General features: G+C 51.3%; 1 protein-coding gene across 2 annotated transcripts in view; it reads left to right on the top strand.

Annotated features, from left to right (window-relative positions):
• The window catches only part of GPR162 (G protein-coupled receptor 162), a 67,024-nt gene extending 49,118 nt beyond the window's left edge, over positions 1-17,906 (top strand). For both annotated transcript variants that reach the window (XM_075348299.1, XM_075348298.1), the window contains 3 exons: positions 1,597-1,783; positions 14,272-14,456; positions 17,103-17,906. In XM_075348299.1, coding sequence (XP_075204414.1) covers positions 1,597-1,783; positions 14,272-14,456; positions 17,103-17,630 — 900 coding nt within the window. In that variant the 3' untranslated portion in view covers positions 17,631-17,906. The remainder of the gene's footprint in view (positions 1-1,596; positions 1,784-14,271; positions 14,457-17,102) is intronic.
• The last annotated feature ends 270 nt before the right edge of the window (positions 17,907-18,176 follow it).

The raw sequence follows: 18,176 nt of genomic DNA, 5'->3' as shown, positions 1-18,176 counted from the left end.
GCAGTATTATAGTAGTTATATTCTTGTACATAGGGGCAGTATTATAGTAGTTATATTCTTGTACATAGTGGCAGTATTATAGTAGTTATATTCTTGTACATAGGAGCAGTATTATAGTAGTTATATTCTTGTACATAGGGGAGCAGTATTATAGTAGTTATATTCTTGTACATAGGGGCAGTATTATAGTAGTTAGATTCTTGTACATAGGGGCAGTATTATAGTAGTTATATTCTTGTACATAGTGGCAGTATTATAGTAGTTATTTTCTTGTACATAGGAGCAGTATTATAGTAGTTATATTCTTGTACATAGGGGGGCAGTATTATAGTAGTTATATTCTTGTACATAGGGGCAGTATTATAGTAGTTATATTCTTGTACATAGGGGGCAGTATTATAGTAGTTATATTCTTGTGCATAGGGGAAGTATTACAGTAGTTATATTCTTGTACATAGGAGCAGTATTATAGTAGTTATATTCTTGTACATGGGGCAGTATTATAGTAGTTATATTCTTGTACATAGGTGGCAGTATTATAGTAGTTATATTCTTGTACATAGGGGCAGTATTATAGTAGTTATATTCTTGTACATAGGAGCAGTATTATAGTAGTTATATTCTTGTACATGGGGCAGTATTATAGTAGTTATATTCTTGTACATAGGAGCAGTATTATAGTAGTTATATTCTTGTACATAGGGGGCAGTATTATAGTAGTTATATTCCTGTACATAGGAGCAGTATTATAGTAGTTATATTCTTGTATATAGGGGGCAGTATTATAGTAGTTATATTCTTGTACATAGGAGCAGTATTATAGTAGTTATATTCTTGTATATAGGAGGCAGTATTATAGTAGTTATATTCTTGTACATAGGGGCAGTATTATAGTAGTTATATTCTTGTACATAGGAGCAGTATTATAGTAGTTATATTCTTGTACATATGGGGCAGTATTATAGTACCGTAGTTATATTCTTGTACATAGGAGCAGTATTATAGTAGTTATATTCTTGTACATTGGGGGCAGTATTATAGTAGTTATATTCTTGTACATAGGAGCAGTATTATAGTAGTTATATTCTTGGACATAGGGGGCAGTATTATAGCAGTTATATTCTTGGACATAGGGGGCAGTATTATAGCAGTTATATTCTTGGACATAGGGGGCAGTATTATAGCAGTTATATTCTTGGACATGGTGCACTATTTATTGTATTACTGATGATAGAAATGCTGATAGTTGCTGGAACTCTCTTTTTAGAGTGCTCTGTTGTCCTTAAATAAACCTTGCAGCTTTGCTTTCCGCAGTGTCACACATTTATATGTAGATTATATCAGTGCTTAATTGTTTACTTTTTATTCACTAAATAATGTATTAAGCTTTTTTTTTTCCATTGACACAGACACAGAAACGGAAACTCCGGTAGTAAAGTGTAATTACATTTGTATCAATTATAGACCATGTTACTGACATAAAGTGCGATCAACAGTGACACCATCAGGTCATAATGTGGAATTGCACATTACCAAGTAAAACGTTGAACCCTATTACAGTTTTTTAAACATTTTCGATATTTTCTTGTGTTGCAGGTGGTGAGTTTCGTGAGTCTTCGCTATGACAGCGCTCCGCCGTGGATGGTGCTGTGTGTGCTGTGGTGTTCAATGGCGCAGACCCTCCTCCTTCCATCCTTTATCTGGTCTTGCGCTCGGTACCGTGCAGACCTGCGCACCGTTTGGGAACACTGTGCCTCCATGTTGTCTGACAGTGGGGATGAAGGTGAGTTAACACTTTTAATGATTCCCTCTGATGTGACAGTCACAACAAATAGCCATTATTAAGGTGTTTTCTGAAAGTTCTGCCTTTTTTTGCTGGCTGGACCCTTCCTTTAATGCCAGCTATAGCTTCTCTACACTGGTCTGGTGAGGTGCTGTGATCCTGATTCACTGATGGTTGTAGTACTTTATTGCTGTGAGCGGTTGGGGTGTTAATACTTGTTATCCTTTTGTTGCTGCCTTCCTGCTCTTGCTTTCCTCCTTAGTCTCTTACTGTTCGTTCCTGTGAGTTTGTAGTGCGTCTGGTTTTGGTTTTTCCTGTCTGTCTTTATTTGTGCTGTTATCTCACTCCTGCCCTTTCCGTCCCTGGGTGGGGGACACATTTGTTCTGTTCAGGAGAACAGTAAGGCATGGAACTCTGACATCTCCACCATCAGAGGTAATCTGGAGGATAGCCTCAGGTCCCCTAGTGTGAGGGACAGTATATGAGCCCTGTTCCCTGGCTATCCTACACATCATGACAATCACATACATAAATAATACAGTAATACCACGCTCATAGATAGTAATGCCACGCTACACTGGATAAATAAATAGTGCTGCTAACACACACACATACAGTGGGGGAAAAAAGTATTTAGTCAGCCACCAATTGTGCAAGTCTTCCCATTATAAAGATGAGATTTGCCTGTAATTGACATCATAGGTGACCACAACTATGAGAGAAACAAAATCAAAAAAATCACCGCATCTGATTTGGGAAGATTTTTGTTGCAAATTATAGTGGAAAATAAGTATTTGGTCAATAACAAAAGTTCATCTCAATATTTTGTTCTATATCCTTTGTTGGCAATGACAGAGGTCAGACATTTTCTGTAAGTCTTCTCAAGGCTGGCGCACACTGTTGGTAGTATGTTGGCCCATTCCTCCATGCAGATCTCCTCTAGAACACATATTTTGGGCTGGTTGCTGAGCAACACGGACCTACAAATCCCTCCAAAGGTTTTCTATGGGGTTGAGATCTGGAGACTTGCTAGGCCACTGCAGGACCTTCATATGCTTCTTATGAAGCCACTCCTTCGTTGCCCTGGCGGTGTGCTTGGGATCATTATTATGCTGAAAGACCCAGCCATGTTTCATCCTTATATTCCTTGCTGATAAAAGGAGGTTTGCACTCAAAATCTCACAATACATGGCCCCATTCATTCTTTCATGTACACGGATCAATCGTCTTGGTCCCTTTGTAAAGAAACTGTCCCAAAGTATGATGTTCCCACCACCATGCTTCACAGTAGGTATGGTGTTCTTTGGATGCAACTCAGTATTCTCTTTCCTCCAAACATGACGAGTTGTGTTTCTACCAAACAGTTCTACTTTGGTTTCATCAGACCATGTGACATTCTCCCAATACGCTTCTGCATAATCCAAATGCTCTTTAGCAAACTTCAGACGGGCCCGGACATGTACTGGCTGAAGCAGGGGAACACGTCTGGCAATACAGGATCTGAGTCCCTGACAGCGTAGTGTGTTACTGATGGTAGCCTTTGTTACAGTGGTCCCAGCTCCATACAGGTCATTCACTAAGTCCCCTGTGTGGTTCTGGGATTTTTGCTCATCGTTCTTGGGATTATTTTGACCCCCACGGGGTGAAATCTTGCATGGAGCGCCAGATCGAGGGAGATTATCAGTGGTCTTGTATGCCTTCCATTTTCTTATTATTGCTCCCACAGTTGATTTCATCACACCAAGCTGCTTGCCTATTGCAGATTCAGTCTTCCCAGCCTGGTGCAGGGCTACAATTTTGTTTCTGGTGTCCTTCAACAGCTCTTTGGTCTTCCCCATAGTGGAGTTTGGAGTGTGACTGTTTGAGGTTGTGGTGTCTTTTTTACTGATAACAAGTTCAAACAGGAGCCATTACTACAGGTAATGAGTGGAGGACAGAGGAGCCTCTCAAAGAAGAAGTTACAGGTCTGTGAGAGACAGAAATCTTGCATGTTTTTACGTGACTAAATACTTATTTGTTTTCTCATTTTGTCTCTCATAGTTGTGGTCACCTATGATGTCAATTACAGGCAAACCTCATCTTATTATTATTATTATTATAGCGCCATGGAATAAATGGCGCTATAATAATAAATAATAATAATAATAATAATCTTTATAAGTGGGAAAACTTGCACATTTGGGGGCTGAATAAATCCTTTTTTCCCCACTATACATAAATTGACACACACAATACATACAGATATATACAGATACTCACACTCTTACATACAGTTACACACTTTCAGATGACATACCGGTGTCGCGGGCGGGGAGGAGGGTGCCGGCACCTCGCTCACCCCTCTGCTCGGGTCCGGCTGCTGCTGCTCAGTGGTGGCTCGAGCGGTGGGCCGGATCCCGGGGGTTCTCGAGCGGCGCTCCTCGCCCGTGAGTGAAAGGGGATTGGGTTTTGGGATATAGTCTATTGTCCGTGACGCCACCCACGGTTGTGGTGATTTGTTAGCACCACCGCTGCTCTGTATGGGGCTCCCGGGAGTGATGGTGGGGGAGCAGCCAGTTGTTGTGTTGCCCCTCCGTGGGTAGGGGATGGTGATCCCGGGGCCCAGTGATGAGGTGGGAGATGCAGGGCTTGGAGGGGTGCAGGGACGCGGGGGCAGCGCTGTGCCTTGCGGCACTGTGGTACTCACTCAGCCTGAGACGGTGACACAGTTCTCGGTAAAACACACGGCTGGAAAGACGGTTCCCACGGACGGCTGCACTTGCTCTCCCAGTAGGTAACGGTGATGTCCCTTTGACCTGCACCTAATGTTTCTTTGTTGGTAGCGATGGGTTCCCACCGGTAACCCGCTCCCCGGCTTGGATATGGGCCAGAGGAGCCCTACTTTGCCCGCAGACGCTGGCCCCGAGGAACTGGTGCCCTGGCGGTGGCGGTGTTCCTCCTTAATGGTTGGACTTTTGCCTTCAGTCGGAACTTGGTTGTTTGGAGACAGACGTCCCCTTCACTGACGGATTCGGCAAATTATGGCGACTCCTAGCCTTGCCGGGGTCCGAGAGGCCCCTGCCTTGGTGCTGACTGTCCTTCGTATACTGCTCCAGACTGCCGGGCCACTACCCGTCCGCGGTCCTTCCAGCAACCTCCGAGCAGTCCCCCTCCAGACAATCACCTCTGTTGCTGACCTTGCTGACACTGTCCTGCACTTAGCCGGACCACCTTCAGGCCTTTCTGCTCTCACTTTTACTCTTTTCTTCTTTGCTCCACTACTACTTCACTTTCACTTAGCTCCTCTACCACTTCCTTCTACTTCACTCCCCTGAACTATCTGCCTGGTTCTTCCCGCCTCCAGGGCTGTGAACTCCTCGGTGGGCGAAGCCAACCGCCTGGCCCACCCCCTGGTGTGAACATCAGCCCCTGGAGGAAGGCAACAAGGATTTTAGTAGCCTTGGTGTTCCTAACTGGGATGTAGGGTGTGGTGGTGTGATGACCTGTGACCCCTGGCTTGCCCAGGGCGTCACACCGGCAGTGAAGAGGAAGCCATTGTAAGCAGAGCTTGGCCTGTGCCGTGTCTGACCTGTTCTCTGCACATTGACACCCTGTTCCTTAAGTTACAACAACCTGCAAGAATCACAATCACAGGCTGTTGAGACTTTCAACTAGGCAGGAGAGGGAAAGAGAAGTGATGAACGGGCACTACCATGCTCAGTTGCTCTGTACTAGTAACTAGTGATGAGCGGGCACTATGTGACGCCCTGGACAAGCCAGGGGTCACAGGTAATGACACCACCACACCCTACACCCCGGATAGGTACACTAAAGCTAAACCTGAAATCCTTGTTGCCTTCCTCCGGGGGCTGGTGTCCACACCAGGGGGTGGGCCAGGCGGTTGGCTCCACCCACCGAGGAGTACACAGTCCTGGAGGCGGGAAAACCAGGCAGAGGAGTTTAGGAGGAGAGTGGTAGAGGAGCAAGTGAGAGGAGTTGAAGTGGAAAGAGGAAAAGTGACAGTTTGGAAGCCTGAAGTTGGTCCGGGTGTGTGCCCCGGACTGAGACAGCAAGGTTAGCAGACGGCGGTGACCGTCTGCAGGAGAGGCTGATCGGAGGTTGCCGAAAGGACTGTGGACGGGTGGTGGCCCGGCAGTACCGGACTGGTATACAAGGAGAAGCCAGCACCATTGGCAGGGGCCTTTCGGATCCCGGCAAGGCTAGGAGTCGCCGTGAATTTGCCAAATCCGTCAGTGAAGGGGACCTCCTGGGTCTCCCAACAACTGATTGAAGGCAACAGTCCAACCGTAGGAGAGAGACACCGCCACCGCCAGGGCACCAGTTTCTCAGGGCCAGTGCCTGCGGGCAAAGTAGGGCTCCTCCGGCCCATATCCAAGCCGGGGAGCGGGTTACCTGTGGGAATCCATCGCTACCAACATTACACTAGGTGCAGGGACAGAGACCGTCACTGCCAACTACCGGGGAAAAGCAACAGCAGCCGTCCATGGGAACCGTCTTTCCAGCCGTGTGTTTTACCAAGAACTGTGTCACCGTCTCAGGCTGAGTGAGTACCACCGTGCCGTACGGCACAGCGCTGCCCCCGCGACCCTGCACCTCACCAGGCCCCGCACCCGGCCTGCCATCCATCCCTACCCCATCATCGGGCCCCGGGACAATCAACCCCCTACCCACGGAGGGGAGGAATAACAACAAAGCTGCTCCCTGTCACCGCTCCCGGGATCCCCATACAGAGCAGCGGTGGTGTCCACACAATCACCACAACCGTGGGTGGTGTCACGGACAACAATAAATCCCCAAAACCAATCCCCTTTTCACTCACCGGTGAGGAGCGCCGCTCGAGTCCCCGGGATCCGGCCCATCGCTCGAGCCACCGAGCAGCAGAGGCCGCAGCAGCAGCGGCAGCCGGACCCGAGCAGAGGGAGAGCGCAGCGTCCCCTCCTCCGCCCGCGACAACTTGGCGTCACGAACAGGATCTTACCGCTCTGCCGTTGGGTAGAGGTGCGCCTTGTTATCGCCAGAGGTGTCCGGCCGGAACATTTCAGAAGCCGCCATCTTTGGCGCGAAAAGTTCCCGCTCGAGCGTCTCCACGAGTAGTGGAGGCGCGAAGGCCAAAACCCCGCCCTGATAGAGGAGGAGCCGAAAAGAGGCTAAGGGGGATGAAATGGCGACTGGTCGCATGTAGCCGCGGCTATAAAGGCAGGGACGCCAGGACTCTGCAGCCATCTTGTTCCTGGGAGAGGCCGCCAGCAACATGTGGATGCCGTCCCGAAGCACCGTAGCCCCCGCGCCTGGAACCGCAGCGTGGGTGGAGATCAGGACCGCGCAGCTCTACCAGAGGCTGCAGGTCAAAATGCAGCTCCTCATGGAGGAGTGGGAGACCGACATGGCGGAGGTTATAGCGGCCGTGCGGAGACGCGAGGAGAAAGCTGAGGAAGGGAGGGTGAGTGACCCACACCCCGATGCCCTTGAAGGGCCGGTCATCGCGACTGCGGGACCCGGTCTAAACCCTCTCACCCTGCTACCTCCCTCGCCACCCGTCCCGGAAGCCGTGACCCCGCCACTAGGCCTGCTACCACTGCAACCGGTAGCGATACCCAGCATGCCCGCCCCGGCGGGCCAACCTGTAGCCGGAGCCCGGAGCCGACCGGAGGTGCTGCCGTGGAAAGCCCCGAAGTCAGAACCGGAGGCGTCCCCCGAGAAACCCCCCGAGCCGGAGCCGACAGTCCGCTCCGTGCCGAAGGCCCAGCAGAGGAAAGCCCCTGTGCCCATCCCCCACACCTCGGCTGAGGTTGCGCCGGGTTGCCGCTGCAAGGTGGCGTCCAAGGCCAAGTCACCGCGGGACCTGCCGCCCAGATCAACAGTAGTGGGCAGTGTCCGAGAGGTCTCGCGGGGCCCGACCCGTGTGCCGGAGCTCGCAGCAGCGCCGTACTGGGACAGGGAGCCGGTACCGCTGGGCCTGGAAATCGAGGAGAGAGAAAGAAGGAAGGCGGAGATGGTGGCCCGTACGATACGGGAGAAGGAGAGCCTGAGACAAGCGACCTTCCGTGTCCGGGGACCGCTGTACGAGGGGCAGGTGAGGCGGTTTGATGTCCGCCGGGGCTATGGATTAATTTATGAACCAGGCCTGGAGGCCGAAGTGTTTATAGCCCGGCGGGATGTTAATGCTCACCTGCTAGAAGAGCACCCAGGCCGCAACCTGATGCCAGGGGACCTTGTACAGTACACCCGGCACTGCGGGGAGAGGGGGTGGTTTGCGCTGGATCCAAAGCTAAGGGGCAGCCAGGAGGCTCGTGTGAGCGCCGCACCCCCTCCCTCAGGTGATGCTGAAGAATCAGAGTGATGGCAGCGGAGCACCGTTGCACCGTCCCCGTTGGGACCACCTGTGTGTGTTTAAAAAGTTTTGAGAGTTATGAGAAAATGAAAATGATCACCGAAGTCTCATCTGATTGTCAGCAACCGTGATTGAGCCGGCCGTTGCCGGCACCGTTGTCCCCGTGGGGACTGCTTGAAAGGTTGCGTAAAGGACTCCTTACGGACAAGCCCGTGAACTTGCAGGGCAACCACAAACGTTAGTGGCATGTAAATATGTTTTGTTGCAGCTTACCGTTACCGCCTCCGGAGAGGCAGGTTGGAGGGAGGGCCCGCAGTGGAGTAGGCTGGGGCCCAGCCACCACCGGAACCGGTGGCTACCCTCTGGAGGGGAAGGACAGATCCCGCTCGGGTGACTTGGTTCAGGACTGGGGTCAAGGGGTGCTGCCTGTTTCTTAGGGGCAGCATCAGGGCCAGGTTACTTGGGTGGGTGAGAGCGGAAGCCGTAACCGTTTGAAACCGTTTGTAACGTTTAAGAAAAGTGACTCCCGTTGTGGGATGATGTTGCTATAATTGTATGTGTTACCGTTTTTCATCTTTTTCAGAAAAATAAAACCGGTGTTGGACGGGCAGCCCGCGGACGGTCTGCATTTTGCTAAGGGGGAATGTGACGCCCTGGGCAAGCTAGGGGTCACAGGTAATGACACCACCACACCCTACACCCCGGATAGGTACACCAAAGCTAAACCTGAAATCCTTGTTGCCTTCCTCCGGGGACTGGTGTCCACACCAGGGGGTGGGCCAGGCGGTTGGCTCCGCCCACCGAGGAGTTCACAGTCCTGGAGGCGGGAAAACCAGGCAGAGGAGTTTAGGAGGAGAGTGGTAGAGGAGCAAGTGAGAGGAGTTGAAGTGGAAAGAGGAAAAGTGACAGTTTGGAAGCCTGAAGTTGGTCCGGGTGTGCGCCCCGGACTGAGACAGCAAGGTTAGCAGACGGTGGTAACCGTCTGCAGGAGAGGCTGATCGGAGGTTTCCGAAAGGACCGTGGACGGGTGGTGGCAATGTAAGGGGTGGACGGACCCCTAGTGTGGAGAAGACATTTTTCCCCCCCTGAAGATGCCACAGGAGTATGGTGGCACATTGTACCATGTTATGTGTTATGTGCGGTTCTTCCCCCCCTAGGTGCCAGTGTAGTGAGTGGTTCCCCTGGTAACAGTGACAGGGAAGGAAGGGGCAGGGCAGCCTAGGAGGGAAGAGAAGGGGGGTTGGGCTCTGAATGCAGGGCAGTGTGCTGGGAATGTAACAGGAGAGTAAGCTGAGGAGAAGTGCCGGGGCAGAGTGCAGGAGTGGGTGCTGTGGCAGTGGAGCGAAGAAGTTGGAGCTAATCCGGAGCCGGTAGTGAGTACTGGAGCCGTCCCCTAGTTCAATACAAATCAAGGGCTGGACTAAAATCGGGATAGGAGTACCACTGCTAGGGGGATAACAATTGGCCCCTGCAGGCAAAGGAAAGTGCCCGTAGAGAAAATGGAAACCGTTTTTGTAGAAAAGGACTTGTAACTTGTAACGTACTAAAGTAAGACTGCTGCAAACAGAAAGATGGAAGCTTTGTTTAATAAAACGGTGTTTGGTTTACCCGCTGCCTGCAATTGTCTCTTTCCTGAAAGTGAAGAAGGAGCTGGAGAGCACAGAAGGAACGCTGTCATGAATGGGCCCCATGCATCCACACTCTGCCCCAACAACACACCTGCTTTGCAAGTGACGGCCGGGCCGGGGTTCAGCCTGCGGCCCACAAGGCGAGGGGACCCAACTACACTCCCTGAGGCGCCCCCTGCCCCCGTTACATTTTGGCGTAGTCGGCAGGATTCGAACCTGCGCGGGGAGAAACCCCGAGCAGAGACCAAGTGGTGCCTGATGTACTGAACAGGCCACAAGATGGTGGGTGAGGCCAGGGGCGGAGTATGGGCAGAAGCGGGAAAAGAAGAACCGCCTCCACCTTCCCCGGCGCGATTGCAACCTCGGCAGTGGAAGAAGAAGCAAACTCCAATACCTGGACCAAGCAGAATGGAGAACAGAGCGTGGCGCGCTCAGCATAAGCAAGCGCTCGCTGAAGCCTGTGGGCTGAAGAGTACCCTGACGGTCGCGCCAAAAGCGGCCACCGAACCTACGGCTGGAGACAAGCCAAGAGAAGCATCGGCATTACTGGTGATACATCAGAGTATGGTGTCGCACCCGGTAGTTGTTGTCGGCAGCCCACTGCGGTCCCGTCCAGCTACCCCCTCACCCCCGCAGGAGGCTGAAGGGCCTGAACCGGAGAAGGAAGTACCGGAGCCACCGGGTTATGAGCCGTTTCGTAGGCTACCCCGCTTACCTGGACAGTCCCTCTCCGACCATGTGAGGGCCCAGCGGGCTGAATGGCTGCGTGCATACCACCCAGCGTGAGGGTTAATCATCCGGAAGAAAAAGATCTGTTTGTTGTCGAAAGCTGGTACTGTTGGAAGCCGGTGAGTGTTTATGGTTAAAGCTACGTTAAAAGAACTGAACCCGGGAATAGAAGAATGCAGGGACTATGCATGGACATCTCCCGCGACTGTTAAGTAAAGAACCCTTTTGTTTCTGTTGGTCGCGGCTCATCTAAGACCGGGAGCGCTTGAGGAGAGCCTCCGGGCAGAAGATCAGCCAAGACCGGGAGCTCCCCTGGAGGGACTCCGGGCACCGGACTTGTGTGCCAATCTGGTGTGCTTTGATACGTTAGTTTTAAAATGTTTTTTTATTGATAAGAAAGAAAAAGAATACTGCTGAAGAAACGTGTGTGTGTTTTCCATATGCGTTGTCTTGCAGGTGCGGAACCTCGCCAGGAGGCTGAGGTTAAAGAGGGGAGGAATGTAAGGGGTGGACGGACCCCTAGTGTGGAGACCCCCTGAAGACGCCACAGGAGTATGGTGGCACATTGTACAATGTTGTGTGTTATGTACGGTTCTCCCCCCCTAGGTGCCAGTGTAGTGAGTGGTTCCCCTGGTAACAGTGACAGGGAAGGAAGGGGCAGGGCAGCCTAGGAGGGAAGAGAAGGGGGGTTGGGCTCTGAATGCAGAGCAGTGTGCTGTGAGATGTAACAGGAGAGTAAGCTGAGGAGAAGTGCCGGGGCTGAGTGCAGGAGTGGGTGCTGTGGCAGTGGAGCGGAGAAGTTGGAGCTAATCCGGAGTTGGTAGTGAGTACTGGAGCCGTCCCCTAGTTCAATACAAATCCCTGGGAAAGGGCTGGACTAAAATCAGGATAGGAGTACCACTGCTAGGGGGATAACAATTGGCCCCTGCAGGCAAAGGAAAGTGCCCGTAGAGAAGAAGGAAACCGTTTTTGTAGAAAAGGACTTGTAACTTGTAACGTACTAAAGTAAGCCTGCTGCAAACAGAAAGATGGAAGCTTTGTTTAATAAAACGGTGTTTGGTTTACCCGCTGCCTGCAATTGTCTCTTTCCTGAAAGTGTAGAAGGAGCTGGAGAGCACAGAAAGAACGCTGTCATGAATGGGCCCCATGCATCCACACTCTGCCCCAACAACACACCTGTTGTGCAAGTAACGGCCGGGCCGGGGTCCAGCCTGCAGCCCACAAGGCGAGGGGACCCGACTACACCCCCTGAGGCGCCCCCTGCCCCCGTTACAGCCCGGCGGTACCGGACCGGTATACAAGGAGAAGCCAGCACCATTGGCAGGGGCCTTTCGGATCCCGGCAAGGCTAGGAGTCGCCGTGAATTTGCCAAATCCGTCAGTGAAGGGGACCTCCTGGGTCTCCCAACAACTAAGTCCCGATTGAAGGCAACAGTCCAACCGTAGGAGAGAGACACCGCCACCGCCAAGGCACCAGTTTCTCAGGGCCAGCGCCTGCGGGCAAAGAGTTACCGGTGGGAATCCATCGCTACCAACATTACACTAGGTGCAGGGACAGAGACCGTCACCGCCAACTACCGGGGGAAAAGCAACAGCAGCCGTCCGTGGGAACCGTCTTTCCAGCCGTGTGTTTTACCAAGAACTGTGTCAACGTCTCAGGCTGAGTGAGTACCACCGTGGCGTACGGCACAGCGCTGCCCCCGCGACCCTGCACCTCACCAGGCCCCGCACCCGGCCTGCCATCCATCCCTACCCCATCATCGGGCCCCGGGACAACCACCCCCTACCCACGGAGGGGAGGAATAACAACAAAGCTGCTCCCTGTCACCGCTCCCGGGATCCCTATACAGAGCAGCGGTGGTGTCCACACAATCACCACAACCGTGGGTGGTGTCACGGACAACAATAAATCCCCAAAACCAATCCCCTTTTCACTCACGGGCGAGGAGCGCCGCTCGAGTCCCCGGGATCCGGCCCATCGCTCGAGCCACCGAGCAGCAGAGGCCGCAGCAGCAGCGGCAGCCGGACCCGAGCAGAGGGAGAGCGCAGCGTCCCCTCCTCCGCCCGCGACAACTACCATGCTCGGGTGCTCAGTACTGGTAACTATTGATGAGCGGGCACTACCATGCTCAGGTGCTCAGTACTGGTAACTATTGATGAGCGGGCACTACCATGCTCGGGTGCTCTGTACTTGTAACTAGTGATGAGCGGGCACTACCATGCTCGGGTGCTCAGTACTCGTAACTAGTGATGAGCGGGCACTACCATGCTCGGGTGCTCAGTACTCGTAACTAGTGATGAGAGGGCACTACCATGCTCGGGTGCTCGGTACTCGTAACTAGTGATGTGTCAGTCGGGTGCTCAGTACTGGTAACTATTGATGAGCGAGCAATACCATGCTCGGGTGCTCAGTACTCGTAACTAGTGATGAGTGAGCACTACCATGCTCGGGTGCTCATTACTCGTAACTAGTGATGAGCGGGCACTACCATGCTCGGGTGCTCAGTACTCGTAACTAGTGATATGCGGGCAATACCATGCTCGGGTGCTCAGTACTCGTAACTAGTGATGAGTGAGCACTACCATGCTCGGGTGCTCATTACTCGTAACTAGTGATGAGCGGGCACTACCATGCTCGGGTGCTCAGTACTCGTAACTAGTGATGAGCGGGCACTACCATGCTCGGGTGCTCAGTACTCGTAACTAGAGATGAGCGGGCACTACCATGCTCGGGTGCTCAGTACTCGTAACTAGTGATGAGTGGGCACTACCATGCTCGGGTGCTCAGTACTCGTAACTAGTGATGAGCGGGCACTACCATGCTCGGGTGCTCAGTACTCGTAACTAGTGATGAGCGGGCACTACCATGCTCGTGTGCTCAGTACTGGTAACTAGTGATGAGCGGGCACTACCATGCTCGTGTGCTCAGTACTGGTAACTAGTGATGAGCGGGCACTACCATGCTCAGGTGCTCAGTACTGGTAACTAGTGATGAGCGGGCACTACCATGCTCAGGTGCTCAGTACTGGTAACTAGTGATGAGCGGGCACTACCATGCTCGGGTGCTCAGTACTGGTAACTAGTGATGAGCGGGCACTACCATGCTCAGGTGCTCAGTACTGGTAACTAGTGATGAGCGGGCACTACCATGCTCAGGTGCTCAGTACTGGTAACTAGTGATGAGCGGGCACTACCATGCTCAGGTGCTCAGTACTGGTAACTAGTGATGAGCGGGCACTACCATGCTCAGGTGCTCAGTACTGGTAACTAGTGATGAGCGGGCACTACCATGCTCAGGTGCTCAGTACTGGTAACTAGTGATGAGTGGGCACTACCATGCTCGGGTGTTCAGTACTCATAAGTAGTGATGAGCGGGCACTACCATGCTCGGGTGCTCAGTACTCGTAACTAGTGGTGAGCGGGCACTACCATGCTCGGGTGCTCGGTACTCGTAACTAGTGATGTGTCAGCTTACAGTATATTTTCAGTATGAGTAATGCTGTATAAGACAATTTTCCCATCAGAGTCATTGATTTCCAGCCTGTATTATACTTCAGAGCTGCATTCAAAATTCTGCATGTCTCAGAGCTGAAGCCTCCCAGTACCTCTTCCTTGTTCACTGCACAGCAGTTTCCCTTGAGTTATAGAGGCCGTTCTTAGCTATTAGGAGTCAGTCATTAGGCTTGCGTATTATTTCTATCAGCAGACGTATGAATGCAGCTCTGGAGTATAAAGAAGCTATAAGTTTCTGAAGCACTTATCTTAATGGCATATGTTTTCTTCTCTTTATTTCACTCGCAGACAGCGGTCGAGATGACTTTGCAGATGGCCGTCTGTGTGAAGTTCGCTTTGATTCCAATGGGGCCGCCATTAAGAGACCACCGCATTACCTGGGAGGGGACCTGAGAGATGGAAAATTTCTTCCTGTAAGGCACGTGCTTTTGCCCACAGACCGGAGCCAGTACCTACAGGTTCATCGACACCAGGTGACGTATGCATATCTGATGGCATCTGCCAGAGGTGCCAGCTTCCCATATAAGTAGGACGTTACCCTGTTTTTCGGACCCTAATAGCCCTCAATAGAGATCGACGGTCCCACACTGCACCTCCAGATGCCCCTAATTTAATATGGAAGCTGCAAGAAGGAAAGCGCATGGCCATAATAAATAGGAAGAAGCTTTCCTTCCAGAGTGGATTATAGTGCACTATATGGCGGTATTAGGAGATCCAACACCTCCATATTACACTTTGCCATGTGCATGAAGCCTGAATATTGATGATTTAGGTAGAGTCACACTTGCATTAATTCATGGATTGCTTCTAGGGGAGAATGTGGTATATATAGGTTTTTGTAAGAAATATGGCCCTGGCCATGCAGGAAAGTAGGTCCCCACACTTGTAGTGAGAGAATAATGCTCACCTATACAACCGCCATATATCGTCTTGATAATATCACTATATAGAGCGGCTGTCATACAGCTTCCAGGTCCACTCATTACCTCTCATGCATATTCACTGCTTCCCCCGCCCACCATCAGTCCCGGCGTGTGATTGCTTGCAGTCAGACCGCGCCTCTACCCTGTGTGACAGCGTCTTTGAATGGTTAGAATCACACATGCTGTCTGCGTCCCTATAGTGGTGTAACAATAAACAAAAAAATATAAAAATTTAGCATAGGGTTCTCCCATATTATGATACCCAGCACAGATGAAGCATACAGCTACAGGCTGCAGCCCCAGCCGTGCGCTTATCTTGGCTAATGGATGCAACAATTCTGGGTGGTTGCAGGCTGCTATTTTTAGGCTGGGGGGGCCTAATAACCATGGGCCTCCCCAGACTGAGAATACCAGCCCCCAGCTGTCGGCTTTATCTTGGCTGGTGATCAAAATTGGGGCGACTGCATGCTGTTTTTTCATTTATTTATCTCAATAATTTTTTTTAAAAAGTCATATGCGGTTCTTCTTTTTTTGATACAGAGCCAAGATAAGCGTAGGGCCGGGGACTGCAGCCTGTAGCCGTATGCTTCATTTGTGCTGGGTATCACAATATGGGAGGACCCTACACCAATTTGTATATTTATATGATTATTGTTACACCACTATAAGGATGTACATAGCGTGTGTAATTCCAACCTATCACACACACTGTCAGACATGGTGGGGGCACGGTCTGACTGCAACCAATAACAGACTGATAGTGGGCGGGGGAAGCAGTGAATATGTATGAGTGTAGCACCCAGGAATATGGAGTACTCGGTTCTGGGCAGTGTCTCTACGGGGAATGTCACGATGGTGGCCGTTACCCAGTTCCGTGCCCTGGGCCCTTTTTGTAATGGGGGATATTTGCAGGGGATTGGTGAATAAAGTTATTCGGGACACCACTTGCGGTGTTGCGGCTAAGTGTAGGGAGCCGCCGCTGTAGGTTTTTCTGGGGCGGATGGAATGTGCAGCTCTGATGACTTGGGCCCTCCGCAAGTAGGATGTTACCAAAGCGGGTGTAAGGTGCAGTGAGTGTTGGAAGAAGGAATCCAGACAGGTATTCAGTGCAACTGGTTTACTCACTGTTGTTAACTGGTCGCCCGAGGCCGGCTGGTTTCGCCTCCAGGTCCCCTTCGTCCCAGCCCAGTGCCAGTCTGGTTCTCTGGTATCTTCTTTCCCTGCACCTGTCTCTGGTAAGTGGGTCCCCTTGGTATGGAACACCCCGGTTTGTGTTTTGTCCACCTCTGTCCGTTTGATGGTAGTGTGAACCCTGTGGGGTTGGAGTCTCTGGTCCTGACCCCGGTTCTCCCGTTGCTACTGAGTCTTCGGACTCTTTAGGGTCGGCGAGGTCCTTGATGGTCCCCTTTGCTGTGCAGGTGTTAACAGGTCGGCTTGGAGCTCTTTCCTGTCCTAGGGTCTTGTACCCTGGCGGTGCGTAGTTCCGTGAGTACTCCACCGTACTCCACCGGCATATACTCTCCTGGGTACCAGGTCCTCGTCAACCCGAGTCAGGACGTTGCTCAGTCACCTCCTTCACCTTCACTGTCTCACACTTTCACTGACTACACTCCACAGTCTGCCCCTCTCACCTGGTCAACTAGTGGACTGGACTGGCTCCACCTCTAGGCGGCCATACATTGGTCCCACCCTAGCTGGGTACCATTGTATGGCGGATTTGTTGGTGAAAACTGGGATTACCTGGGTTCTTGGTCCCTAAGGGGGTAGGCCCTGCATCCCTATGGAGATTCAGAACATTGTAGCACCTTGATGGTCTCAAGGGTGCTACATTTGTTTTTTGGGGTCCGTGGCATTGGTTTATCTGAATACAACATGTTCTAGGTCGGGTGTTTTTTATAGATTTTATCATGGGATTCTCTATAGAAAAAAACAAAAAAATAAACAAAAAAGGTATGAAAAAACATTAAGGCCTCGTGCACATGTTGAGTATTTGGTGAGTTTTTGACCTCACTATTTCTAACCAAGACCAGGCGTGGGTAAACAAATGCAGAAATGGTGCCCAGGTTTCTATACGTTCCTACAAATGCTGATGCAAAATACTGACCAAATACTCAATGTGTGTACATGGCCTAAAAATTATTTGTTACAAACTAGTAAAAAAACAACAAATTGAGTAATTTATCGTCCTCCACTTAGGTTCCTCTGTCCCGAAGAATGTCCCATGATGAGCTGGACCTGTTTCCTCCTCGCTCCTCACCACTTTTGCTCAGGTGGTCTTCTTCGGATGATATACGAGGTGGGCCTGGATCGGTACGAGGAGGCAGCCCTTCCACCCCTCGACGCAGTCATGACATACAAGCCTGGGGCCGCCACCAGCTTCCATCAAGAGGAGAAGTGGATGATGGTCTCAGCTCCCTGCACCAGTTCCTGCAGGGCGGAATGGGAGGGCATCCGGTCATGGGGAGCGGAATCCACAACTCCTTCTTTCGAGATGAAATCACAGCCTTCATCGACGATACTCCTTGTCCTTCACCTCTCGGGACACCCCACAGAGTCCGCTCTACCCCAAGACCCTCTCCTCACCCAAGGAAGGGACTGGAGGGAGGAGTGTCTTTGGCAGGCTTGGGCGAGAGACGTCTATCCCTTTGTAGCCCCCCACTTGTTGTAACTGAAAGCCGTAGGTCGTCTTTGTCTGAAAGGGGGTGCAAAGTGGGGGCTTCATAAAGGCGAGTGTGCAGGGTCGTTCACGTTTACCTCCTTTATATCAGTCACCCCTGAACTGAAGAAGGGGCTGCACATGGACCCTCCCTAGGAATCTGTTGTTCTCAGGCAAATCTGCTGTTTGTGAGAGGGCAAAGGGCTTCATGGCGGCACAAACCTATCACTGCCTCTACCCCTCAGGCCTCCTATGACGCCGCTCTGCCCTCCCACAAACACACTACAAACACACTGGAAATATGAGCCAAAAGATGACAAAATAAATTGTGATTTGATTATAAATTGTCTGCGTTGTGATCATGGCACGAAGGTGAAAGGAAGAAACACAGATACATAAAGTTATACCGCACTGTTGTACCGCCACATAATGTCAGCATCCTCGTAGGACAAAATTAAGAGTGATACAGTGGTTTGTGAAAGTATTCAGCCCCCTTGAATATTTCAACCTTTATCCACATTTCAGGGTTCAAACATAAAGATAAAATGTTAATGTTCTGGTGAAGAATCAACAACAAGTGACACAATTGTGAAGTTGAGCGAAATTTATTGCCT

The sequence above is a fragment of the Anomaloglossus baeobatrachus genome, chromosome 5, assembly GCF_048569485.1.
Source record: "Anomaloglossus baeobatrachus isolate aAnoBae1 chromosome 5, aAnoBae1.hap1, whole genome shotgun sequence".
Taxonomy (NCBI): domain Eukaryota; kingdom Metazoa; phylum Chordata; class Amphibia; order Anura; family Aromobatidae; genus Anomaloglossus; species Anomaloglossus baeobatrachus.
Note: the sequence above shows the minus strand (reverse complement) of the source record. Positions and strands in the feature narration are given on the sequence as shown.